Here is a 26,281-nt window from a genome sequence, read left to right as displayed (position 1 = left end):
TTAAATTAAAATGACAGAACAGCCTGAAGGATTGTGCTGAGTTTGGGGGATAAAGTTTGTTCAGTAACAGTATGCTGGCTTTAATGAGGTGGATTCCTCAAGGAATGTCTTCTGGGAACAACTTCTTATTCACTGATTGCAAGACACATTTTCCAACTTCTCCCACTATCTCTCCCTGTCTCTCTCTCTCTCAACACAAACACACAAAGGTTTTCTCCGAAGTCTTTCCCCTCCCTCCATCTGCCGATCCTCCACCCCTCCTCCAGCTGCTGATGGTCCTGCTGTAGGCAGTCTGTTCGTTCTCCTCAGCACACACTCCTTCACAACCAGCCTCCGTCTCTCACATACACTCCTGTCTATAACTATTCTGACAATATGTTTAAAACTGGATATACCCCAAGCAGCACACCCTTCTGGAGCATTTGAACTATTTGAGCACTCGATTCAGGAGAAGGAAGATCAGTCAGCACTGAGGTATGAGTTGTGCTTGAATAAGCCTTCAAGGAGGGGATTCTTCCACTTTACACTGAAAACTACTGAAGTTTTGGACGTCCACGATGAGTCTTAAGAAGAGGAAACCAAGCATGGTGTTCAGCTGGCACAAGTCTTTCACCATCCTTGCCCCGTGGAGAAAAGGTTAGTGGCGTGATTCATTCTTCTGCTTTGGATACATGGAGTCATATTGCTTCACCCAGTCGCCTCTACACCTGGATGTGCAGCACAGGTAGTAATTTGTCTGGCTGAGGTGTTGGAGGATATTTAGAAACCTGTCATTTGAACTCTGAGGCATCATCTGCTTGGTTAAACATGGTCGGGGATATCTTCAAAAACAGTCGTTTAACTATCATCAGATGAGCTCCACAGGTCCTATAGCTGAGCTGATGTCAGTTCAACAAACTTAACTCACAAAGCTGTGCTCGTACAGAAAACCCACAAACATCAGCCATAATCTTTATTACATATACACAGAATTTTGTTTTTAACTACAGTTGTTATTGTGGCTTTGGTGTTAACTAGAAAAACATGTGGAAGGGGGCAGATTTGTGTTTAATAAGAAAGAAATTCAAATCAAACGTAAGCTCAATGAGAAAATTTTACGAGCCACCCAACAGCCAATATGATAGTAATATGCATGCTAATAAGCAACTAGCCAATAAAAAAATGTACCCTAATATAACGTGTTACTGTGTTTGGTTGTAACAGAAATCGTATAAAGCAGATAGCAATGGACAGGATTTCTCATGTGATGGTTTATCTTTCATACGGACTGAATTAGGTCAATAAGCGGGTGTTATTCATTATAAATGACAGTTTAGATGATTAGTATGTGTGTTAGAGTGACAGAAGACAATGGGAAGAGAATATCGCATAGGTGTTTCAACCTCAAGCAAGAGCGTCGTGAGAAACAGAGGGATCTCAGATCTCAGAATGTTTTAGTGGTGACAGTTTCATGTGCAGGCTCTTCTCATCTACTTGAGTTAGATTATATGACTCATAACTGCAACCTGGCACAGCTGTAGTCAAGTTCTTCATGCGTATAAGACCAGCCAGTGTGTGAAATCACTGACACACATGACTTAGTATACGGATACGGATGTGAAACTGACCTGATTAGTCAAGAAGAGGGATTTCAATTAAGCAGAACTTGTGCCTTTATTGTGGTGTGAAAAACTTGAATCTTACTCCCCAAAAATCAAGACTTTCCTCAGAAATCTACAATTTTATTTTTTCAGTGCAAATGGAGGGAGAAGAGTGGGGTGAGTTTGCCTGAAGGCTTAACTGATGTTAGTGCTCCCGCACATTCTTGCCCTATCCTAATGGTGTTAGATAATGAAAGACTGCCCGTTCAGTTCACATTGATATTGTGCTTTTGGAAAGGCTCCTTAGGGTCAAAACCATTGCCTTGCTGGAGCACAGAAAGAGTGCAGGGAAAATGTTCTGGCATTGTGATGAGAGAGACAGAGAGGTGTGAGGCACTAAAGGTCTGCTGGCTTTAGATTAGGAAGAAGCAAAGAGCAATTCTGGAGAGAAAAAAGAACAAAATTCAAAGGATTTAACTTTCATTTAATTTCTCATTGGGAAATATATAGTTTGAATATGGGTTTGCCCATAAAAAAATTGCCCCCATGATGCTAGGGATTTTTGGGTGGTCACTAGGGTGTTACTATGTGTTATCATAGTTAACTACAAACAAACAAACCAAAAAAACAACAACAAAAAAACTTCATTGCTTGAAATAAAATAAATATTCAATGAAATCTTTCACAACTCTCATTTCTGTTTAGTTTAATTTGAAACTTTAAAACTATTAATAAATAAAAAATACAAAAATGACACAAAACAACACAATTTAATACAAATCAATAACTAAAATGAAAGATAAAACAGAAAAGATTATTAAAAAATTATTAAAATCTAATTTATAATTATTATATCTATATATTCTGTAGACCAGTTATATTAAAGTAACACTGACATATAACACACACACATATATATTTATATATATATATATATATATATATATATATATATATATATATATATATATATATATATATATACAGTACAGACCAAAAGTTTGGACACACCTTCTCATTCAAAGAGTTTTCTTATTTTCATGACTATGAAAATTGTAGAGTCACACTGAAGGCATCAAAACTATGAATTAACACATGTGGAATTATATATGGAATTATATACACAACAAAAAGTGTGCTCATCAGATGCTAAGGGGGAAATCGTTTATTTAATTGCTTTTTAAAAAGTATTAGTAATCTCTCAACATATACAACATTATCAAACAAATTATCCTTAACATAAAATTTCAGGATAATTTGTTAGTGTGCTGTTTTATTTTGAAGTGAATTTTAACTAATATTAATTATCATTGAGGATATCTTGAATGTCATTATATGGGAGCCTTGAAAAAAAATAGTACTAATGCTAGCCAAAAAAAAAAAAATATATATATTTGTTCTAATGTACAGTATTATTCCATTTAATACACATCCACACAGATGCTTGTATTATTCTTGTAAGGCCAGAACTTTAATTCTATGTTAGACCAGTCCATATATAGCATAGCAAAGAGATTATTGGTTCAGATGCTCTCTGGGTCATTCAGTCTGTCCGCCCAAGTGCTAACTGAGTTCAGACATTCTCCTGGCTGTAAAAATAGAAGACCTGCACTGGCCTGCCTCTGACCTCTCCACCCACGAGCACAATGGACGTGTCTGCAGACAAGAGCGTCCCTAAGCACCTATACTGGTCCCACTGCATCCCTTAACTAAATTGCAGCTTAAATTCTTTTGAAAACCTGCTGCTCTTCCTTTCAACAGAAAGCCTAAAGAACTAATTTTTGTTCACTAATGGGCAGTTACCTAATCAGAGCTCACCTACCAAAACCAGAACACAATTCTGAGGGTTTTAGTCCATTAGCTTTGAAGTCATTACAGTAAATGTAACATGTATGACAATAAACACCCATGATTTTTATAGAGTAATAAAAAAGGTGTCTGCGTATAGCTTTGGTTTGAGTTTTAGTTTACACACATAATGTTGGGATGTCAGAATAACGTGATTATGTAAAAAGAACTGATGAGCTTAAAACAAACCATCTATAAAAAACGTTTTTAAAAAAAATTATATCAGCATATTAATGATCCTGATCAAGTACAACTCAAATATTGTGCCAGTGAAGCAAAACTCACAAAAACAGCAGGGTTGATATGTGGTAAACATGAGTGGTTGAGGCAAGATGGAGTAAACATGTTCTTGTCTAAGCTTGTAAATTCTTCACATTTCATCCCTGTGAATGTGATTCTCACATTCCTCATCTCAAATGAATAACAGCAACATTTGATTATTGAAGCAGACTTTCCTTTCCCTTTCAGGACAGAAAATTGACAAAATGTGTTTTTAGTAGTTTAGTCCCAGAAATCTTCAAATTAAATTTTTATTAGTCTTGGCTTGAAAACATCACTGCACTATAATATCCACCTGGGACATGTGTTTTTACCTAACATATCTATGCAGAGCTGTAAAATACACTGGAGCAGATGAAGCCAGGATTCTTGAATGTGACCAGAGTATTTTATCAGCTCAAAAAATGTGAGGTACTTGCCATGTTGTACATAGTGAAAAACATTCTCTGCGGGCCTTGAAGAAAAACACCACTGGAGGTGGGACATGACTAACAGTGCTGCTTTAAAAGAAAGAGAGAAAAAAAACAAGCCAAACCAATTTCCACACACACACACACACACACATATATATATATATATATATATATATATATATATATATATATATATATATATATATATATATATATATATATATAAAGAAATTATGCTTTTAGTCAAAATTATTTTAAAAATGATTACATACTATGTCATTTTAATTTGACATTATAAGATAAAAAGAATATATTTTGGCATTAAAAAGTCAAACCTATGAGATATTAAGCAATAATTATGAGATAAGATAATAAGTCAGCTCAAGTCAAATACGAGATAAAAAGTCAAATATGAAATACTGTCCTAATTATGAGATAAAAAGACAAAATTATAAAATAAAAAGTCAAGATTTTAACACTGTTATTATTATGAGATAAAAAGCTAAATTATGACACACTAAGTCATAATTATAATATAAAACCAGTTACTACATACTGTATTATATGATGAGATAAAAAGGCAAAATTCTGAAATAAAAAGACAAACTTATGACATACTGACACAATTATGAGCTAAAAAGAAAGAATTATGTGATAATACAAAATTATAAAATGAAAAGACAAAATTATGACATACTAATTATGAGTCATTAATTATGATATAGTCGGCATTGGCAAATTGATTAGATAAAACTATTATGACACCTAAAATCGCCTGTTTAATGCTATTATGACTTTTCATCTCATAATTTATTTCATTTTGTCAATCTCGTAATTCATATTCATATAATATCGTTGTGATTTACCAAGGCATGACCCCCCCCCCCCTTTATGAGACAGAAAAAGGCTTCCACAGAAGACTGACAAGATTGAAAGTTGCACACAAAATGACTGTGTTTGCAGATATACATAGTGTAGATATATATATTTTGTAGTATTGTACCTGTCTTTTCCTCCTGAAATAATCCCCAGTAGATATTTGAAGACTCCAGATTGATAAAGACCAGAAATATGTGGGGTTTGATTCCCGCCAACACTGTCATTGACCTGTTTTTATTTTGAACGCATTAAACACTGCAGCATTAAATTCCTTGCTGCCAAGGCCTAGCAAGGGCTTTTTGATCTCCCTTTAAAAGTGGCCACGTCTAAGCGATGTTAATTGAAAACCCAGGGGGATTTTGATGTGGACTACTTGCTCCTACTGAGTGGCATCAAAAATGTCCCACCATCAGCAGTTCTGTAGTCCCAGCTGGAGAGCACTGCTGTATGAAAGGCTGACCCAATGGGTCAGTCTAATTGACCTGTAGAAATAAATTAGCAAAGTTATGATTTGGGGTCTCACATAGAGAACTCCAGTTATTGTATACTTTAATTTCATGTTGAGGCTGCTTCTATGCAGTCATTGGAAAATGTCTAAGATGATGTATTTATATTGTTAAAAGATCTTAATTATCAGTGTTGCGTTGACATTATACATGTAGAGTTGATAAGAAAGTAACATTGAAATACTGATGAACTAGCCAACACAGATGAATATCAGAGAGCACATGTTGTCCATAGTTGTTATTCTCTTATGGTTCAAATTTATATGGCATCATGAGCACTACAGATATGCTAGTATGCAGATATGCAGATATGTTTCTTCAGATATGTTTTTTTGTGGTTTTGCTTGCATCATTGTTCGTGGAAATTTGTTGAATTGCACCTGGTTAGCACAAAATTATTAGATTAACAATAACATTTTACTGCTTGTTGGTACAGGAGGGAAAGAACAATGAAGTCTAGTTGAAATAGTTCTTTAAAAGGATTGTACTGGAGTCCAGGTGTTGTGTACCGTACACACATGGTCTGTGAGAAAGGACTGCAAAAACAAGCACTGTTTAGCATGTGAAAACAAACCTGGAGCAGCAGCAGAGCTCAAATAATTGAAATGCTATCAATGTTTTCCCAGTCACTATCTAATCTGGGGTGGAAAATCTTCACTAACAAAACACATGGGTATGCTTATTATTGATAAAAGTGGCACACACAAAAAAGCAACCTTTCAATCTATGAAAGACCTGGGAATGGCTAAAGTCATTATTATTGTTATCTTTTTAAAGCTTCATGAAATGATATCTTAGCATAATTTCTATTCTCTTATTGTATCATTGTGATAAGTCTGTGAAGAACAAAAGCTATTTAAAAATCTTTCAATTTCCTCACAGAATGAAAATTAGTGAAGCATATCCTATAAATATATTAAGAAAGAATATCCTGTGAATCATCTAATTAACCATTCATTTCCACCCAACAGCAAGCTTGTTGTCACACCTCTTCCTGACAATCATGTTTACCATTGTTTAACTCTGTTAATCATAAGCAAAAAGAGAACTGTGTAAACTATTGTTTTTATTTGACCTGATTGTGTCCAGAAATATTTAACCAATTTATTTTGAATTTGAAAGAACAAGTACCAACTCTTACTATGGAGAAAGTGAGATAAAGATATGACATAAATGACACCTGAAAAGTCTCAGATTTCCAGTACTATAAAGGAGCTGGGCCTCATAATAGCATGAAGATAATGCACAGATCAAAGTTCAGAGCAAGACAGGACTATATAACTCTTTGTGGACCACTGATGCTAAAGAATGCTTTATAGTGAGATAAGTACTCTTCTTTCTACACAGGGAAATATGTCTGCATATAAATGCTTTTAAGTAATTTTAATAATGAGAGCTGAAGTATGCAATGGAAATTCTGCTTTACTTTTTTACTACACAACTGATGATTTTTCTCATACCAGTGCTGCAGTCTGCAGTTTTTGTTGTTGTTGTTGTGATTTTTACATCCCAGTTTAATGTTAAGAAACACATATAAGTCCAGAAGTTGGTTGATTTCCCTGAGAAGTGTAAATATTGATGCTCTTGTGGTGATATAAAAATGTTGCTGTTTGTTTGAGCATCCTGGGAAAATATTATTATTGCAACTCCATCTGGTGGTATAGTTGCACAGAAAAAACTAACGTTATTAAATGATTACATGAATGATTTTAATATTGTTAAAGTATAAAATTATTCAAACACTTTCTTTGTTTGTTTTGCAGGTAAAAGGGATATTGTTTTAGACAACGAGGTTGTACTGACAAAAATGAAGGTCCTCAACAACTTCCCTGAGAAACTTCTCAATGTTGAGGATTCCATTTCAACCATCTCCATTTCAATGTCTGAGCAGGATAACACCGAACATCTCCAGGCTGATGAGGTGATCTCCATCCACAGTGCTGCTCCTGAGACAACTGTCTCTGAATCAAAAAAAGACTATCTATCTTCTATTTTTGCTGATTCTGAGCTTCCAAGATTGTACAAATTTGAATCTAATGACTCTGGGGTAGAGATGACTAGTGGAGCAACTTCTCCATCCACCCCAACTGGTTCACAGCAAAGCTTTGTGGTCCACAGTAGAGAGTCTTCATGTGACTCTGACAGCCTGAACTCTCCTGTACCTGCTGACAATCCTCTTGAAGACAATTCAGTCTTCTTGGAAACTGAACAAACATCTTGTAAGTGTCTTAATCAAGACACACTTACAATCTTGGGAGACAGAACAGAGGATGAGAATGTTGATAATGATTTAATAGACATCACAGCAGATTCAGAGAGGTCCGAGGACAGAAGCCTGAGGAACACCATGAAGAACTGTAAGGATGCCATTGAAATCATGGCAGCACGGGAGGAAATAACAGACACTACAATGTCTGAGGACACAATGTCAAGTAACCAGCGTTCTACAGAAGCTTACGATGGCAAAACAGGACCTGAATTTCAGCAACAGCCTTTGAGGAAAAGTACAACCAGTGACAGTCTGGATGAATACATGGAAGAGTGCTGCAGGCTAAGTGAGGTAATCAACAGTTTACAGTTTTATTGTTATTTACTTCACATCATGGTGTTCTTTCTGCTTTTATATAAACAACAATGGTCAGCCATTTAAATTGTTTTTTATTTCTCACTTCTATGCATTACAAAGCACAGAATATTTAATAGAAAAGTACAGAATATTGTTTTTTAATTTATCCTAATTGCTTTCAGAAGTTCTAAATACATTATTGACATTATGTGATTTTACAACAGTCCTCTTTCAGCAGATTCAAGCTCAGACGGTGAAACTGAGCATTTGATAGATGCCTTAGTGAACAGTGTCAGAGTAATACACTTGTTGTCAACATGGTGAAATGAGTAGATTTTGTTTACAGTTTAGAAGCACACACACATCCTTACTCATTAGCCATAATCATCAACTCGTCATCAACCAACGTCATCAACTCATCACTGAAATATGCATACTATGACTAAAAGGAAAACAGGATGAAACCATTCCTGTTAGTAGTGCTTCCAAATATATTTCTTTTTTTCTAAAGAAACTGCTTCTTTCAGCATTTCTGCAGATTTTTTAAGGGTTCTGTCCCTAAATTAAAATACATAGCTCACAAATATTCATATTTTACAAAAAACAAAAAATAATATTTTTTTACATATCTCCTTTAACCTGTCCAATATTATCATATCCAATGTACCCTTAAACACAAAGCAAGTTTAATATGTGGTGTGAGATATGTAGACATAATTTGTCATATTCCATGGTGTAAAACTAGAGTAAATTTCATAATAGATTATTTATTAATAGTTGAATATACAACTATGTATTTTAAATATAGAACAGCATTCCATTCAACAAAAGGCTTTGGTTGGTCTACACAACCAGTTATCATCTATTTTTTTTTCAGGAACCAGATTTTTCAGTGGACGTCAAGTGGTTACATAAAACAGTGTAAAGGAATAGTTCACCCAAAAATAAAAATTTGCAGGCAATTTACTGACCCTCAAATCATTCAAGATGTAGAAGACGTTGTCTCTTCACCAGAGCATATTTGAAGGAATTTAGCATTACATCACTTGCTCACCAATGGATCCTCTGCAGCTGATTAAAACATTACTGCTACGGTAATCAGGGACAGGAGACTGGAATAACAGGAGAACATGGTTTAGTATGGCACAAGCAGAGGAGCAGGTAGTGCACAGTGAGGTAACGGTGCTGGAGGTAGTGGAGATGAATGGATCCATTGGTGGAGAACACAAGATGCTGGAGGTAGTGGACACACACACGCACACGATGGAGACACTGGAGATTGCTGGCGAGAGATAAGCAGAGCTAGGTTAGTCCTTAGAGTAAGCATGCAGGTTAGACCTTGTTGCAAACGAGACCGGACGGTGACTGTGTGCGTGTGTGTGGTTTTTATGGGGGATGATGATTGCCAGTGGATGAGGAGCAGGTGGAGGTGATTAGTACTCAGGTGAGGGAGTGTGCTGTGATTGGTTGGTGTTGGAGCCTGGCGTGTCTGTTACAGTACACCCCTCCCACGGCCCGCTTCCGACGACGTGGTGGACATCCTCTTCCTCATGGAGCAGGTCTTTCAGGGTGATTGGAGCGGAAGGTGTCTAGTAGGTTCGGATCCAAGATGTCGTTGCGTGGGACCCATGAGTGTTCCCCTGGACCGTTTCCTTCCCAGTCCACTAGATACTCAATTTGTCCACCACGCCGCCGGGAGTCCAGGATGTCATGAACCTTGTAGGCAGCTCCATCGTCAAGGAGGAGAGGTAGGGGGCTTTGGCTATGCCAGGCTCTGTGGAGGGAGAAACAGAAGGATGGTAAAGTTTGAGGAGTGAGACATGGAAAGTGGGGTGGATCCGATACTCAGGTGGCAAGTGGAGTTTGAAGGTGACCAGATTGATCTGCTCGGTGATGGTGAACGGGCCAATGAACCTGGGACTTAACTTGCGGCATGGTAGGCGCAGGCTGATATCACAGGTTGACAGCCAGACCTTCTGTCCAGGTTGGTATGCCGGAGCGTCTGAGCGGCGAAGGTCGGCTGTCATCCTGCGCCTACGTAGGGCCCGTTGCAGTTGGTGGTGGGCCGCGTCTCAGACCCTCTCGCTCTCTCGGAACCAATAGTCGACTCATGGAACGTCCGAGGGTTCTCCTGACCATGGGAAAAGTGGTGGTTGGTAGCCGAGCACGCACTGGAATGGAGTGAGTCTGGTGGAAGGCTGGCGTAGGGAGTTCTGTGCATACTCGGCCCACCCTAGGAACTGGTTCCAAGAGTCCCGGTGGCCATGGCAGAAGGTACGCAGAAAGTGGCCGATCTCCTGTATCTTCTTCTCCGTCTGCCCATTGGATTGGGGAATGGTAACCAGAGGACAGGCTGACGGCCACACCTAGGAGTGAGTGGAAGGCCCTCCAAACCCAGGAGATGAACTGGAGGCCTCTGTCGGAGACGATGTCTTCGGGAATGCCAAAGTATCAGAAGACGTGGTTGAACATCAGTTCGGACGTTTCCATGGCCATGGGCAGACCTTTCAGGGGGAGAAGACGACATGATTAAGAGAACCGGTCAACTATAACGAGGATACATGTATTGTTATCAGAGGGAGGCAGGTCCGTAATGAAGTCCATCCCTAGGTGTGACCACGGGCGGTTCGGAACGGGGAGAGGGAGGAGCTTGCCTGATGGTAGGTGGCGTGGGCTCTTTGAGATGGCGCAGTCTTTACATCCGTGCACGTACCTTTTGATGTCCGATGCCATATTGGGCCACCAGAAGAGTTCCCTCAGCAGCGAGAGGGTTTCATTGACCCCTGGGTGGCAAGTGCCAAGTGAAGTGTGTGCTGAGTGGATGAGTGGAGTGCGCCGTGTCCTGGTGATGTATTGCCTCCACTCCTCCAGCGCCAGTTTAATGGCTAGTAGCTCTCAGTTACCGATGTCGTAGTTGACCTCCGCCGGGTTGAGCATACGAGAAAAGAAGGCGCATGGGTGGAGGCGGCTGGCATTCCCCTGCTGCTGGGAAAGGACCGCTCCTACTCTGGTGGTGGAGGCGTCGACTTCAAAGATGAAGGGTCGATTTGGATCAGGATGTACCAGGAGTGGAGCGGTAGTAAAAGCCTCCTTGAGAGAGTTGAAAGTTTGCTGGGGTGGCTGGGGTCCAGGACAGAGACTTGGGCTTATTACGGAGAAGACTGGTAAGTAGGTTGGTGATGGAGCTGTTGTCTTGGATGAATGGGTGGTAGAAGTTAGCAAAGCCAAGGAATCGCTGGAGTTCTTTGATGGTGGTAGGAGTGGACCAGTTCTTGATAGCATCCACCTTCCCCTCGTCCATCCGGATGCCACTGCTGTCGATGTTATATCCAAGGGACTGCACTGAGGGCTGATGGAAAGAGCATTTCTTGGCTTTGAGGTACAGCTGGAAGGCCTTCAGGTGTTGCAGGACCTCCGCAACGTGGCGACGATGTTCCGCTAAGCTCCGGGAGTAAATGAGGATGTCATCAATGTAGACGAGAACGAACTTGTGGAGGAACTCCTGGAGCACCTCGTGGATGAAATCCTGGAATACGGAGGGGGCGTTGACTAATCCATACGGCATCTCAAGGTATTCATAGTGACCAGTAGGGGTGATAAAAGCGGTTTTCCACTCGTCCCCCTCACGTATCCGGATGAGTTTGTATGCGCTGCAGAGGTCCAACTTGGTGAAGACAGTGGCACCACGGAGATGTTCCAGGGCAGCAGGGACGAGAGGAAGGGGATAATGGAATTATACAGTGATATTGTTCAGAGCATGGTAATCAATGCAGGGCCACAAGCCTCCGTCCTTTTTTTCCACGAAGAAGAAGCTTGAAGCAGCAGGGGAGGTAGATGGACGGATATAACCTTGCGCAGCACCTCCTTGATGTAATCCTCCATGGCCTTCTCTTCCGGGATGGAAAGGGGATAAATACTTCCTTTTGGCACTGGCTCACCCAGAAGCAGATCGATGGTACAATCCCATGGCCGGTGTGGAGGCAGCTTGGAGGCCCGTTTGGGGCAGAACATATCACTGAAGGGGGCGTAACAGGGTGGAATGTTGATGGATTGCCTTTCTACAGGGCTCTTGATGGAGGTTGTGCAGACGGGTAGAGGTTCCCGGGGAGAGTTTGGCTGGAACAGGGAATCCAGCGAGACAGCCCTGGAAACAGGATTCGCCCCACTTCAGGACTTCGCCAGTCTTCCACGAGATCACAGGGTTGTGCTGCTCCAACCATGGGCGCCCTAGGATAACGTCAGCGGTGGATTCCTCCATAACCAGCAAATGGATCTCCTCCTTATGAAGTAGCCCAATTTGTAGGGTGGTGGGACCGACACTGCGATGAATACATGAATACATCTTTAACTCAATGGTTTGCCGGTTACTGTATGGACCTGGTAGGCTAACGGTGTTGCCGTGGTAGTGATGTTAAGCTGGCGGCAGAGGGCACCGAAGATGAAGTTGCCGGCTGACCCAGAATCGAGGAGGGCGGAAACTAGAAGAGAAATGTCAGCGGCAGTAAGTGTCACTATAGTAGTGAGTGGTTTCATTTAATACTTTGAAGGGAGAATGGCACTCACCATGGGACGAGGAGGACAGACAGGGCATACGGAGATGATATGCCCCGGAGAGGTAGAGGCAGAGATTCTGGGCCAGCCTTCTTTGCCTTTCCGCAGCAGTGAGTCGGTATGAGTCGACGAGCATAGGTTCGCTAGCTGGTTCTGGGGAGCTGACGGTCTCTGGACGGCAGAGGGGCGAGTTGGAGTACAACTGGCCCTGGTGCTCTTCGAGGCACGACTGCATACGAGTGATGAAGCGAATGGAGAGTTGATGGGGATGCTGGAAGAATAGTGAGGGTGCAACGCAGGGCGTCAACGAGGTCTTGGAAGGGGTCCGTGAGGCTCATGCTTGTGCCGATCGGTCTTGGTCCGGTCTTCTGTTACGGTAATCAGGGACAGGAGGCTGAAATAACAGGAGAACACGGTTTATTATGGCACAAGCAGAGGAGCAGGTAGTGCACAGTGAGGTAATGCTGCTAGAGGTAGTGGAGATGAATAGATCCATTGGTGGAGAACACAAGATGCTGGAGGTAGTGGACACACACACGATGGAGACACTGGAGATCGCTGGAGAGAGGTAAGCAGAGAGATAGGTTAGTCCTTAGAGTAAGCATGCAGGTTAGACCTTGTTGCAAACGAGACCGGACGGTGACTGGGTGCGTGTGTGTGGTTTTTATGGGGGATGATGATTGCCGGTGGATGAGGAGCAGGTGGAGGTGATTAGTACTCAGGTGAGGGAGTGTGCTGTGATTGGTTGGTGTTGGAGCCTGGCATGTCCCTTTGAATTGAACTAAATATCAATAAGAAATATAAATAAATATTCAGTATTTTAAAATCTACTGGTTTATGTTCAGACCATGCTTTTTAATGACGGGGGCATGACACCAACAAGTAGTTATCATGACATTCGTGCAAATTCATGTCAATAACTGTTTTTTGTCTGTCTATTGCTTTCTGCCACTTAATAATAACCAATCTATAATTTTTGTGTCACAACCCACCAACTGACAGCCACAAAAGCTCAATGAGATGTTGGAGTACAGTACTGAGAGCTGGGTAGATGTAGTGGGGGGGGGGGGTGCTACAGATCTCTCCACTATTAACACGGCCGCCACATCACACAGCACCTGTTCATCTGTGTTGAGAGAGCATGCAGATGGCAGCTGCGATTACAGCTGGAACAGCCAATGCTTCTCATCTGGACTGTGTCCCTCAGTCCGCCATACTCATCCAAGCCTCCCTGGATGCATCAAACAGGTGTCAAATAGCTCAAATTACTCACATATTTACCCAAATAATGCCTCTTTGATAGCTTCTAGGTCTTTTGGTGGCCAGTGACTGGACCTTTTTTTTGACGAATGGTGGACTTTATGGAAGCTGCGATGACAGGTAGCCAGGGCGGTAAACTCGGCCCTCATCATCACCTGTCACCACAGCTAATAAGCTAATTCCCTTGCCTGTTAAATGGACCTCTGTGGCCTGAGGAAGAGGATATTGAAAAGGGACTATGGGCGTTTTTCCCATTCGCTTCAAACATGGCGACTTCAAAGGCCCTTTCTCCCTCTAATTTCTAATCTGGTTTGTTCCCAATTTATGAGGGAGGACACTGAGCTACAGTTAAGGTTTAAATGTACAGCAGGTGTATGTCAGTCACAATAGCCTGACTCATTACTCTTTTTTTCATTGTTTCTGAACTGATTTGTGGAGGAAAATCCACAGAATGGATTCAGACATGGTAGATGTGTTAAATGGAGCTTACTATGCTTTTTAAAGGGATAGTTTGCGCAAAAATCTAAATTCGGTCATCATTTATTCACCTTCACTGCATACTGAATGAAATGTTTTCAGACACTAAATTGCATGTTATTTGAAAGTGCATGAAAATGCATTACAGGTTTAATGCATGTTAAATGCAGTTAATTGAAATTAAGAGTACTTTTTTTAACCCATTTTAGTACATTTTTAAATGTACTTTCATACGGTAATTTACAACTTCGAGTTCAGCGAAATCCTGTGAGCACAGATTATGTGTGGGCCTGAGGAGTTAGGTATGGACAAGAGAATAGACAGACATGTACCCTATGAAGGCTCATTCACAATATTTAAAGATGGATTTTGGAATTATAAAAAACCTAAAGAGTGTTGATCAATTGATTTGGCTGCTTACCAGCTAGCCTGTATATGCAAATCTCTCTGCACTTGGGTCTATGGGACATTAAAAGCATTTTTGAGTTCAAGTTGACAGATGCGTAGCAGAGCAAAATATGGTGTCAGGGAGGAATGAAGCCCTTATTGCCCCCCTCAGCCATCCCCAGGATGGCTACAGCTGAGTTGAATTACTGAGCTGTAACATATAAACAGTCATAAAGCGAACATTTCCACAGTGCGAGTATGAGGCTTTAATCTAGTGATAGATGAGGCACCGGTGACCTGCGCTGTGTATGCCACATCCAGCCTCAAACATTTGGCTGACAACCCGAAATCTGATGTAACAGGTCATGATACTTGAAGGATTTTCAATGGTTTTCAGATACACAGAAAAACACAGAATATCAACACATCTTCTTGCTCTAGCAGGGCGTCTTTGAGAAAATACACAAAGCTTGTTTTGTGAGTCATCATATCAGCCAACAATATTAGTTCTCAGCTTTGTTTTAGGCTTATAACCGCCAGTACAATAAATGTAAATATAGTGCTAACCTCAAGAAGGACACAAGCTCTATGTACCTCTCCCAGCATCACCTGAAGTCACACTGTGGGGTGAGAATAGGCTGTAAACGAACCTTTATGATAACAAATAACAAAAAATAACAAAAACCAACAAAATAAATTAAACTTTAATTGAATTAAAAATAAAATTAAAATGGGAAACACTGATTCACAATATGAATAAATTCTACATAAATATATTAACAATATTAAAATAGCACTGCAATGATGGCACGTAGGGCTAAGTGATATATAGAATATTCATAATATATAATATACAAAATATATATATATACAAAACAAAAAATCTCATTAAGTTTTCAGCTGAATTATAAATACCATTTTAAGCACATAAATGTATACATACATCCATAAATCTACTGAAAATGCATTAAAAATGTATGTTGAACACACCCTTTTTAATATTCTAGTCAGCATTTTTTCCAATATCTTTGAATACACCCCACATATGGTTCCTCAATCCTCTCCACTGGAGTCACGCTTAGTATTGCTTTAACAGACCCAGTGAAATATTTCAAATAATAAAGGATTATTTTCTCAGACACGCCTGAATGGGTTTATAATATCTTCCCTCAAATTTCGTAACAGAGAGTTTATGTGATTAGAAAAATATTATTCTTGCAATCCAACCCAGAGGCATATGCACAGCTGTTTTCCTCAGTTTGTTTTGATCTTCAGCGTGCAGTTAAAAAACCAAATCCTCACAGCAAAGAGAGCTACAATCCACCCACATCATCAATACACCATCAATAGCCACAATGTCACGCTTAAGTGTTAACAGCTTTATAGAAAATTATCTCCATGTTTTTTCCCATATAGGGCAACACTCTCCGCTTTGTTTCTGTGTTTGTCCAGAAGTGTACGTGAAAAACGCAGATTCATTCACACTGAGAACAGAAAGAGGGGGAGGAAGGGAGTGGGGCTTTCTCAAACCTTTGTGTCTTCCCTTCTTCCGGGTCACTGGGGATCTTAGGCTAGGGAAACAGATAAGATCTGTCATGTTTCTGCATTCATAAAGGCCTGGCAAAGATACTTTCCTCTCACCACTCCACATCAAACATCAGTGCTAGTTGTCACTGTATGAGAGAACACCAGGTTTTGTGCCACCTGTCTGGTTTCCAATACTACAAATAAAAGAATGACTGCAGTTCATTCACATGATCTAAACAAGTCTAAGTCTGAATCTCAATTGGGTTTCTTGCCAGACAAGCATCCACAGCATACACAGTAGCTTTTTAACATTTGCATTCACAGGAGTAAAGAAAGTAAACGCCATTTTGGTCTAATCCAGTGCCTTTTCCATTTTTCTACAGATTTTTTCTTTCTTATAATTTACCATAACTTTCCTCAATCAGCATATGTTAGACTCTGTAGTGGCTGAGTTTATATTTAACAAAGCCCTTATATAATTTTTTGTGCAAGTTATGTTGGACATCAGGAAAAAAATCTAATAATAAAGAAACATATTATATGACCCATTTAAAGCAATAATAGATGTTAAATGAAGGTTACTAGAGAAGCATGAGAAAGGTTTATGGCCAAATGAGCAGAATCGGTACCTGCCGAGGATCTCACACCCTGCGAGTGATGTCAGTTCCTAGTATTTCATCTCTCTGTTGTGTCCTCTATTGTTAAGCCCCTGCGTTTCCATTAATGCTGGGCTTTGGGACTAGATTGGACGCAAGTGCCATGGAAAAGCTTTTGGACGGAAAAAGCTTGAGACCTGAAATCACATCCTGCTTTTGTTGGGACACTTTTTGGAATGTTGATGATTGTAAAAACATTCATTCAAAATTTCCTTTGGATTTAAAAAAAATGTGAGCATCTGCAGCTTTACAACCAAAGATGCAAGGATGCTTCAACAAATAAACAATAGCACCTAACACATTTCCCACCGGTTATTCATACCTTCAAACTACTTATCTTCAGATGAAAAAAGTGGGGTCCAAACATACAAGACTAAATCGCAATTTTGGGGTTTAGTTTCATAAAACAATTTTATTACATAATGATGTCAGACTTGGTTAAAATATATATGAAAGATGAAAAGTCAGTCTGGTCTCCTGGAATGTGTCAGATTGTTTAATGAAAGGCAGCAGAGTAGTTGGCAAACTGTATTTAGACATCTAATGTGTTTCCAGAGCTGTAATAAATCCCATTAAGAATTCCACAGTGATACTAAAAATACTTGTAGTGTTAAATAATGGGTGGGGATCATGGTGTTTCTGTCATGAGAACCTCTAGTCCACCTGAACAAATGCAGTCATGCTCCTGGAATGATCTTTATCAGTTAGTGTAGGAACCTTTGCTTTGTGCTTATTAGCCTGTCAAATGAGCCATTGGCTTTCAAACAATAGGATGCAGTCAAACTGTTCTTGTTGGCTTGTTCCACAAAAGTTTCTTAACCCCCTATGGTGTACACAAACATCTGCAGTAATCCCTTTATTTAAAGCCAACCTATTGTTCTGAGGGGGGGGGGGGGTGTTTTCCCTAAGGGCACAGTCCTAGTGTCCAGCGAAAATGTTTACAGCCCGCATTTTTGGTTGTATTATGAAAACTTAAATTATTTTATCTCTGTTTTGTCTTGACCACCAGGTGAACCAAGCCAATCAGTCCAACCCTCTGGGCTCAGGACTGGGCTACCTAGAGCACATCTGCCAACTCATAGAGAAGATTGGCCAGTTGCAGGAACACAACCTTCGACTACAGAAACAGATCTGTGGCCTGCAGAAGGAAGGCCGTTTGATCAAGACTAAAGAGGTATCAATGTCCAATCCTACTCCCGAGGGATACTATCCTGCAGAATATAGCTCCAGTCTTATTCAAACACATTCCTGAACCAGCTAATCAAGGTCTTTGGGAGTACTAGAACATTTTCAGTCAAGTGTGTTTGGGCATGTTGTACCTAAACTCTGCAGAACATTGACCCTCCAGGAGCAGGTATGGACAGCTCTGGCTTACCTGATTCATAAAGTTGGTCCGGGACAAAAATCTATAGATGAGGTTTTGGAAACATATCATAATTCTCAATCTGAGATTGATTAAAGGCACTGCTGTAGGTCAGGGTCTGAAAGATGACATCTTGGAATTATGATTTGTTGTGGGTTAAACTCCATATTGATGCCTAGGGCAAGGGGTTATTGGTTCATACTGTGTAAGTGTAAATCCAGCTGGTTCGAATGGAGTTAAAGGGGTTTTTGGTCAAGATGGATAAAAGCGTATTTAACAAATAGAGCTGCTGGGTCCAGACATTTTCGACCCGTACACAGATCGGGTAATAATTTCAAAGCATGTGAACTCCCCTCACATGGATTTCATTTGTTTTTATGTCCCATGTTTTTTTTGGGTCATCTAGAGAAGCTCACTCAGGAATGAAATAATTTTGTTTAAACTAAAAATTCATTAAAATGGTAAACAGAAAGGATTATGTCATTTAGCAGGTATTTACTGTAAAATGCCAAAATGAGAAGGAATTCTGTTAAATCATAAAGCCATTCAAATTAAACTGAATTAACAATGTGTAACCCATACAAATCTGGACTCAGCACTGCGTGTTTGTTTTCCCATCTCAGTAGAAGATGGTGCATCTGGCTTGATTCTTTTTTTTGGAACCTTTAGTTTTTATGTGATTTTTGGAACCTATATATTTTTTAATGTAGCCTCCCTCTTGCCTACACCAGTTTCCCTACCGCTCTAGTCCTTTACTTACTGACTAAAGGCTGTGACGTTATATTGTGTAGACTAATACTAACATCTTCCTGACCTCTGGACGCTGTGCTTTTGAATTAGAGCAGTTTTGTTCATGGCTTTTTAGAGAGTCATCTCTAAACTGGGTCTGTCAGTTCTGGCCCTGGGGCTGGAAAAGTCTTCCAGGGTCACAGTGAGTGAGCTCAGTGGGGGCCTGCACTTCAAAGTCATCAAAGAAAGCAAAAGAGAAAGAGATGCAAATGAAAGGAGGACATTTTAAAAAGGTTCTTTACTGAACTCAAACATGTTTACAAGTTTGCCTTAGCTCAACTTAGTTGATTCAATTCATTTAAAATACTGGAAGTGAATGATTCTTCCAACATTCAATTCTATAGTACTATGCAATCATGACAGTAAAGACAATAAATGGACAAGACAACTTTATATTGTGTTATTTCCACTGATCACACCCAGCAAATATAGTGTACGGTGATTCACGAATTAATGATGGTTATGAACCAGATTTTTTTAATCTATTAGTCAAAAAGATTAAAAGACACAACAGTGCATAACCATTTTGGTTTGTTGCAGATTCATATGAATTTGTGCGTTTTTCTACCATCTGCTCTCTATCGCTTTGGGAGCTTCATACAAAGATTTCATAGAAATCATATGTTTTTGCACTTTTAAAATAGCTATGTTTTCTCGTGAGTTCGGGTTAATAAAATCTCTTCAGGTTGATAAAGTCTTAAACTGAATTATCTCTTTGAATCAATCAATAGACTTGCTCACTCAGTTCATTAAGGAGACAAAAAAAAATAATAATATAAAAAAAAGATCCGTGAATCCGGAATGTTGAATCCTTTACTCTTCATAATTCCAAAAACAGAAAAATTGTTCCACACGGGAATAATAGGCAGACCACCCTTCTTGAACTCCCTGGGTCTTAGATTGTATGGGCTGTGTTTCTTTGGAGAAAAAGCAACAGGCAGCAACATGCTGTTACACACATCAAAAGGCAGGGGAACTCCTGAAACGTGCCCCAGTCTCCACTATAATGGACCAAGCTGTCACACTAGTCTCCTCCCTGGCTGTTTTACCTACCCATCCACAAAAACCTCACAGCATGCTTTCATCTGTACTCATAAAAAGCATTCAGAACACAGACAATATGCAATTACCTCCATTGTAGTGTCCTCTGTCTCTCTTGTTAGTTCTACACCTGGATCTCCTCAGTTATCAGCCATAACCGATCTGAAGAACTGATATGCTAAATCACAGTACAGCAGGTTGAAGCAGCTGGTGTTTAGGTTTATGGGACATTTAAGGCAAATGCTTTTATCTTCAAACCATGTTCAACAGCTTCTGCCATGGCATCTTACCTCATCAATCACCTCATCAGTCAGACAGCATTTACCATGCAAATACTAATGTGATGGAACTAAGAGGATAATCTTGGATAAACAGAGATTAGGGAAGCATTTTATCACTCTGGCTGACAAGAAACACTGCCATGTTATTTTCAGAGGCTGAGAAATGGATCTTGTGTTTGTTTGTTTGTTTTTTCTTAAAAATCAAAGGCTCTTATACTTTTTTATACACTGTATTAAAAATATAAGTCATATCCACTACACTCTACGTTTGGTCAGGAGGCAAATGTGTAACAACAACAAGAATAATTGGTGGAAATGACACTAGCAGATTTCAGCTGTTCGGGTGGTCCAAGTGATGATGTGTGATACACAAGGAAAATGCTTAAAATAGGGACCCAGATAAATACATTTCCCACTGGAAGAGCAATTCAGGGTCATTTTGATTTTGTCTCATGACTGCTAATGTTCCTCATAGGAATGCATAATCACAAGTGAGATGTCATTTTTTAATTATTGTTTCTCCTAGACAAAGATAGGAATAAATAAAGCGCAAATAAAGACTTGCTTCTCAATAAGAACATCATATTAATTCAAAACCAAATTATCTGAGCTGCTATCTGAATTAATATTTTAGCTCTGTGCGTGGACTTTGTGATAAAGCCATTTCAATCCATTTTGTTTTCTTATTTTAATGTCTAAATAAAGTATGACTGATATGTTTATACAGTTATACTTTATATAACAGCTAGATGAATTATTTCTTGTTAGATAAAGAAAGGATCAGATAACGTGGAATTAGAAATTTACCCTATTTTCAATAAACATTTATGAAGTAGCAAGGCATCCCAATATATATAGTTTGAAATTAATATTATTCAAATAATTTCGACTACAGTCAAATTATTATTAATAATTTCGGCTTTAGTCATTTTTCACTTACATAAATCTGAACCAGTTGTCTATTCTATGGGCCAACTATGTGCGATCATGCATGACCCATGGGTGTGAATATCCACAAATTGAATTTAGATTTCATAAAGTGAACTATTTTAAGTATTCTTCTTTCCCAAATTACCAAACTTTACTTTTTGGAGCATTTCATCTATACAAAACATAAAACTTTACCAATCCATGGGCCTATCTGTGCATGCCTTTATAAAATAGATCACTAATAAATTGAATAAATCAAATTGTCTCAGTTTCATGAGACAAACTCTCAATCCCAGCTCTCTTTTTTAGGATTTTTTTATGCAGCACTGTAACTGTGGAGCAGCCAACCTGGCCTTCCAAGAGCTCAAGAGACACTTTTGCAGTGACCACTACAGCCTGAAGGCATCAAACAGCACACTGTCTGACCTCAGCACAATCCCTGAGGTCACACGCATCCCCCTCAGCGCAGCCATGAGAGGTCAGTGTACAAACACACCTGCAGTCATACACTGAGGGCTAAGATTTATCTGTGTTTACACTGGCTAGACCTACTATTGAAAAAGCCTAATGTTTGTAAGGCATGGAGCAGGCTTATCTGTGCCTATAACTTCTGATAATGAATTATATAAGCACATAATTAAACTAGAAAATGAATTCAAGTTCAAGACAATCTTTGAATGTTGGTTTGAAAAAGCCATGCCTGAAAGTTGTTCAAGTTTGAAAATTGTATAAGACTATACAGACAGGCAGACAGACAGGCAGACAGACAGACAGACAGACAGACAGACAGACAGACAGACCCACAGACAGACAGAGAGACAGACAGACAGACAGACATTCAGACAGACAGACAGAGAGACAGACAGACCCACAGACAGACAGACAGACAGACAGAGAGACAGACAGACAGACCCACAGACAGACAGAGAGACAGACAGACAGACCCACAGACAGACAGACAGACAGACCCACAGACAGACAGAGAGACAGACAGACAGACAGACAGACAGACAGACAGACATTCAGACAGACAGACAGACAGACAGACAGACAGAGAGACAGACAGACCCACAGACAGACAGACAGACAGACAGACAGAGAGACCCACAGACAGACAGAGAGATAGACAGACAGACAGACATTCAGACAGACAGACAGACAGACAGACATTCAGACAGACAGACAGACAGACAGACAGACAGACAGACAGACAGACAGAAAGACAGACAGACAGACAGACAGACAGACCCACAGACAGACAGACAGACAGACAGACAGACAAACCCACAGACAGACAGAGAGACAGACAGACAGACAGATAGACAGACAGACCCACAGACAGACAGACAGAGAGACAGACAGACAGATAGATAGATAGATAGATAGATAGATAGATAGATAGATAGATAGATAGATAGATAGATAGATAGATAGATAGATAGATAGATAGATAGATAGATAGATAGATAGATATGCTGTCTTGGTTGCTTTTCTTCAATCTCATGTTCCATTAGATGGGTGGGCTACCAAACATTAATCTCTGGAAAAATGGAAAATGAATATGTCAGCGATAGGTGGAATTTATGGAATTCCATATAGAGAGAAGAAAGATATTTCAGGGATTTTTTTTTGTGGACTGAAAAAAAAAGAGCCAATGTATGTTTCAGTGTGTACACACACCGTTCAGAGGGTCTAGAGTTTAGTAGTCATAGATCACACATTCATAATAGTTCATAACAGTTATTATAGTAGTTAGTAACTTTGTATCTTGGACAGATGGTGACGTGGGCTGCCAACAGGCTCTTCCTGTTTGGAGGAGGAGGGGTCTTAATCGGAGGAGCTACACAGAGGGAGAGGCAAAGTACCTGAGTGACAGCGCTGAGGTCCTCTCTGCTCCACACAGACGTGTGAGTCAGTCAATTATCAACTCAATTGGACAAACACTCATCCTTCAACAATCAGGGGAAATCAAATTATAGCCAGTGTTTGGTCAAGCCTCTCTGTCTCATGCATCTGTTTACTCATTATATTATTCTAGATTGTGGTAGTTTAGTCAAATGAAAATAAAAATCAAGCTGCCTGGCATGGAAGTAGAGCCTGTTGAAGCTGTAAGTTACATTGTTATTAATAACGATTAAGTTTATTCAGCTGACAAAACATTCCACTGGACAATGAAACTCCACAATAACAAACTTTGTATAAATAATATTAAAAAAGTAATACAAATGCATTGATCTCTGTCCTCCGGTATTATGAATGGCTTTCAGGTGTATCTACCTATCACCTACACATACAATTAATGGTAAAAACAGCAGCTGTGGTTGACAGAACTAAACTGTAGAAATATAAAATAATTACAATTTTACAAATTTGAACTTTAATTTACAGTGCATAAAATATATTTCATTTACTGACATAATGTTAATAGACCAAAGTACAAAGTATGTTAAATGAAAAGGCATCAAATGTAAAGTGTCATACAAGGAACTGTGTGAATGTCAATTTATGGCTTTAAAATACAAGATGACTTGTTATTTTCACTTCCAAACAGTATCTGTATTTTATTATCTAACTGTAACTCACTGTTAAATTACATATAAATATGAGATTCATTACAATTACTTCACTTTAAGGAAACTTACTTTAACATTTATACTTACTCATTTTGCTTTTATGCAAAGCAACATGCGAATGAGGTTAATAAAAATAATTGAAACCAATTAACCAAGTAGTTTAACCAAATATCTTTTATTATTATTGCCTTTTACTAATAAATTTACAGTAGTTTTTACAGTGTAACTTTGTGTTTTGCAGTTGAGTGAGAACTATACATGGGGAAGAGTGAAGGATCTAGTGAAGAAGACCAAACTGAGGAACCAGAGCCATCTGGGACTGTCTTCAGGCTCCCTGAAGAGATCGTGTCCACAGCTTTACCGGTACTCCATCCAGCTTTTCATAATCCTTCAGGAGTTTCAGCTCATTAGCACTTAAAACAATAGTCAGATTTGATTCTCCCCTGAAGGCTCACTGAATGTTATTTTATAAGTGATAAGATGATGAAATGATAAGATGGATTCAATAGCAAGTAAAAGAGAGTTTATTAGTAAATGCAGGAACAGAGATGATGATGATAAACGAAACAATGTCCAGGGAAGCAAACACTTAGTGACACAGGGACGCTGTAGTACAGCCCAGTCCAGACGTGAAGATCCCGTGAAGTGGGTGAAGACGACAAAGATCCGGAAGTTGACAGCAGTAATAATCTGAGAGATACTGAAGACATGAAGGCAGACTTGCAGGACAAACGAACAGGCAATAACAGTAATTGGTCAGGTGGGAACAGACAGGAACAGCCAAACAACGATCTGACAAAAGATAAGAAGAAAACAGAGAGACTAAATAGTCAGCGTTGATCCTCTGCAACTGGCGTGCTGATCAATCATGATTGAGGTGCTGATCAGCGGCTCCACCCACACACATATACACACCAACGGACCATAACCTTCCCAGTCCACCAGGTATTGGAATCCACGTCCCCTCCGTCTCGAGTCAAGAATACAATTAACCGAATACGTAGGTTCCCCGTTTACAAGTCGCGGCGGTGGGGGAACCGGGGCCAGCGGATTAAGGCGAGAACGAAAAACAGGTTTCAATTTGGAGACATGAAAGCTGGGGTGAATTCTCCTGTACGCCGGAGGAAGTTTGAGGCGGACTGTCACCGGGCTAATGATCTTGCTGACAGTAAACGTGCCGATGAATTTAGGAGCTAACCTATTAGACACGTATTTTTGGTAGAAAGCCACACCATTTGACCCATGACATATATGGGAGGCTTTGACCGGTGGCGATCAGCCTTAGCCTTAGTGCGCACCCCCACCTGGAGCAGAGTCTCACGGGCTCTGGTCCATGTGCAGTGACACCTCTGGACGAAGGTGTGAGCGGAGGGGACAGCGACTTCGGAATACAGACTCGGAAAAATTGGTGGCTGGTACCCTAGACTACACTCAAAAGGAGAGAGGCCCGTGGATGACACTGGTAACGAGTTATGTGCGTACTCAACCATAGAAAGTTGTTGGCTCCAGGATGAAGGATTCTCGGACACCAAACATCACAACACTCGCTCCAAATCTTGGTTGGCTCGCTCTGTCTGACAATTGCTCTGGGGATGGTAACCCGAAGACAGACTGACTGTAGCTCCTAATAATTTTCAGAACTCTTTCCAAAATTTGGACACAAATTGGGACCCCCTGTCAGAGACCATGTCCATCGGCAGGCCATGTAAACGAAAGACGTGGTCTACAACAGTCACCGCAGTCTCCTTGGCTGAAGGTAATTTGGGCAAGGGAATAAAATGTGAAACCTTCGAGAACCGGTCCACTACGGTTAAAACAACCGTCATGCCATTAGAGGGCGGGAGGGCGGTGACAAAATCTAGCGCAATGTGGGACCAGGGTCTTGAAGGGAAAGACAGCAGATGAAGTAACCCATCAGGAGGTCGGTTAGATGTCTTACCAATGGGACAAACTGAGCAAGCCAAAACAAAACTGCGTATGTCGCAAGCCATTAATGGCCACCAGAATCGTTGCTTAATTAACCAGCTAGTCTGACTTACTCCTGGATGACAAGCAATTTTGGAGCAATGACCCCATCGAATGACTTCGGACCATAACCAGGTTTGATGTTTTTAGACCTTGGGCGGTACCAGAGAGAAAAGTCAAAACGTCCGAAAAAAAGTGCCCATCAAGCCTGCCTGGAATTGAGTCTTTTAGCAGATCTAATATATTCAAGGTTCTTATGATCGGTCCAAATGATAAAAGGTACCCCCGACCCTTCTAACCAATTACGCCACTCCTCCAACGCTAACTTGATGGCCAACAACTCTCTGTTACCAATGTCATAATTATGGTCGGCAGGTGACATATGGTGGGACAAAAATGCACAAGGGTGC

The 26,281-nt window shown here is 40.1% G+C and overlaps 1 protein-coding gene across 1 annotated transcript in view; it reads left to right on the top strand.

The window, feature by feature from the left end:
* Positions 1-237: 237 nt before the first annotated feature.
* Positions 238-26,281, top strand: part of LOC132110919 (uncharacterized) — a 32,292-nt gene continuing 6,248 nt past the window's right edge. The window contains exons 1-6 of the mRNA XM_059518025.1: positions 238-636; positions 7,269-8,065; positions 17,939-18,103; positions 21,643-21,811; positions 23,110-23,240; positions 24,148-24,269. Coding sequence (XP_059374008.1) covers positions 558-636; positions 7,269-8,065; positions 17,939-18,103; positions 21,643-21,811; positions 23,110-23,240; positions 24,148-24,269 — 1,463 coding nt within the window. The 5' untranslated portion in view covers positions 238-557. The remainder of the gene's footprint in view (positions 637-7,268; positions 8,066-17,938; positions 18,104-21,642; positions 21,812-23,109; positions 23,241-24,147; positions 24,270-26,281) is intronic.

This window comes from Carassius carassius, chromosome 30, assembly GCF_963082965.1.
Source record: "Carassius carassius chromosome 30, fCarCar2.1, whole genome shotgun sequence".
Lineage (NCBI taxonomy): Eukaryota > Metazoa > Chordata > Actinopteri > Cypriniformes > Cyprinidae > Carassius > Carassius carassius.
The sequence above is the reverse complement of the archived record's forward strand: the minus strand, read 5'-3'. Positions and strand labels throughout refer to the sequence as shown.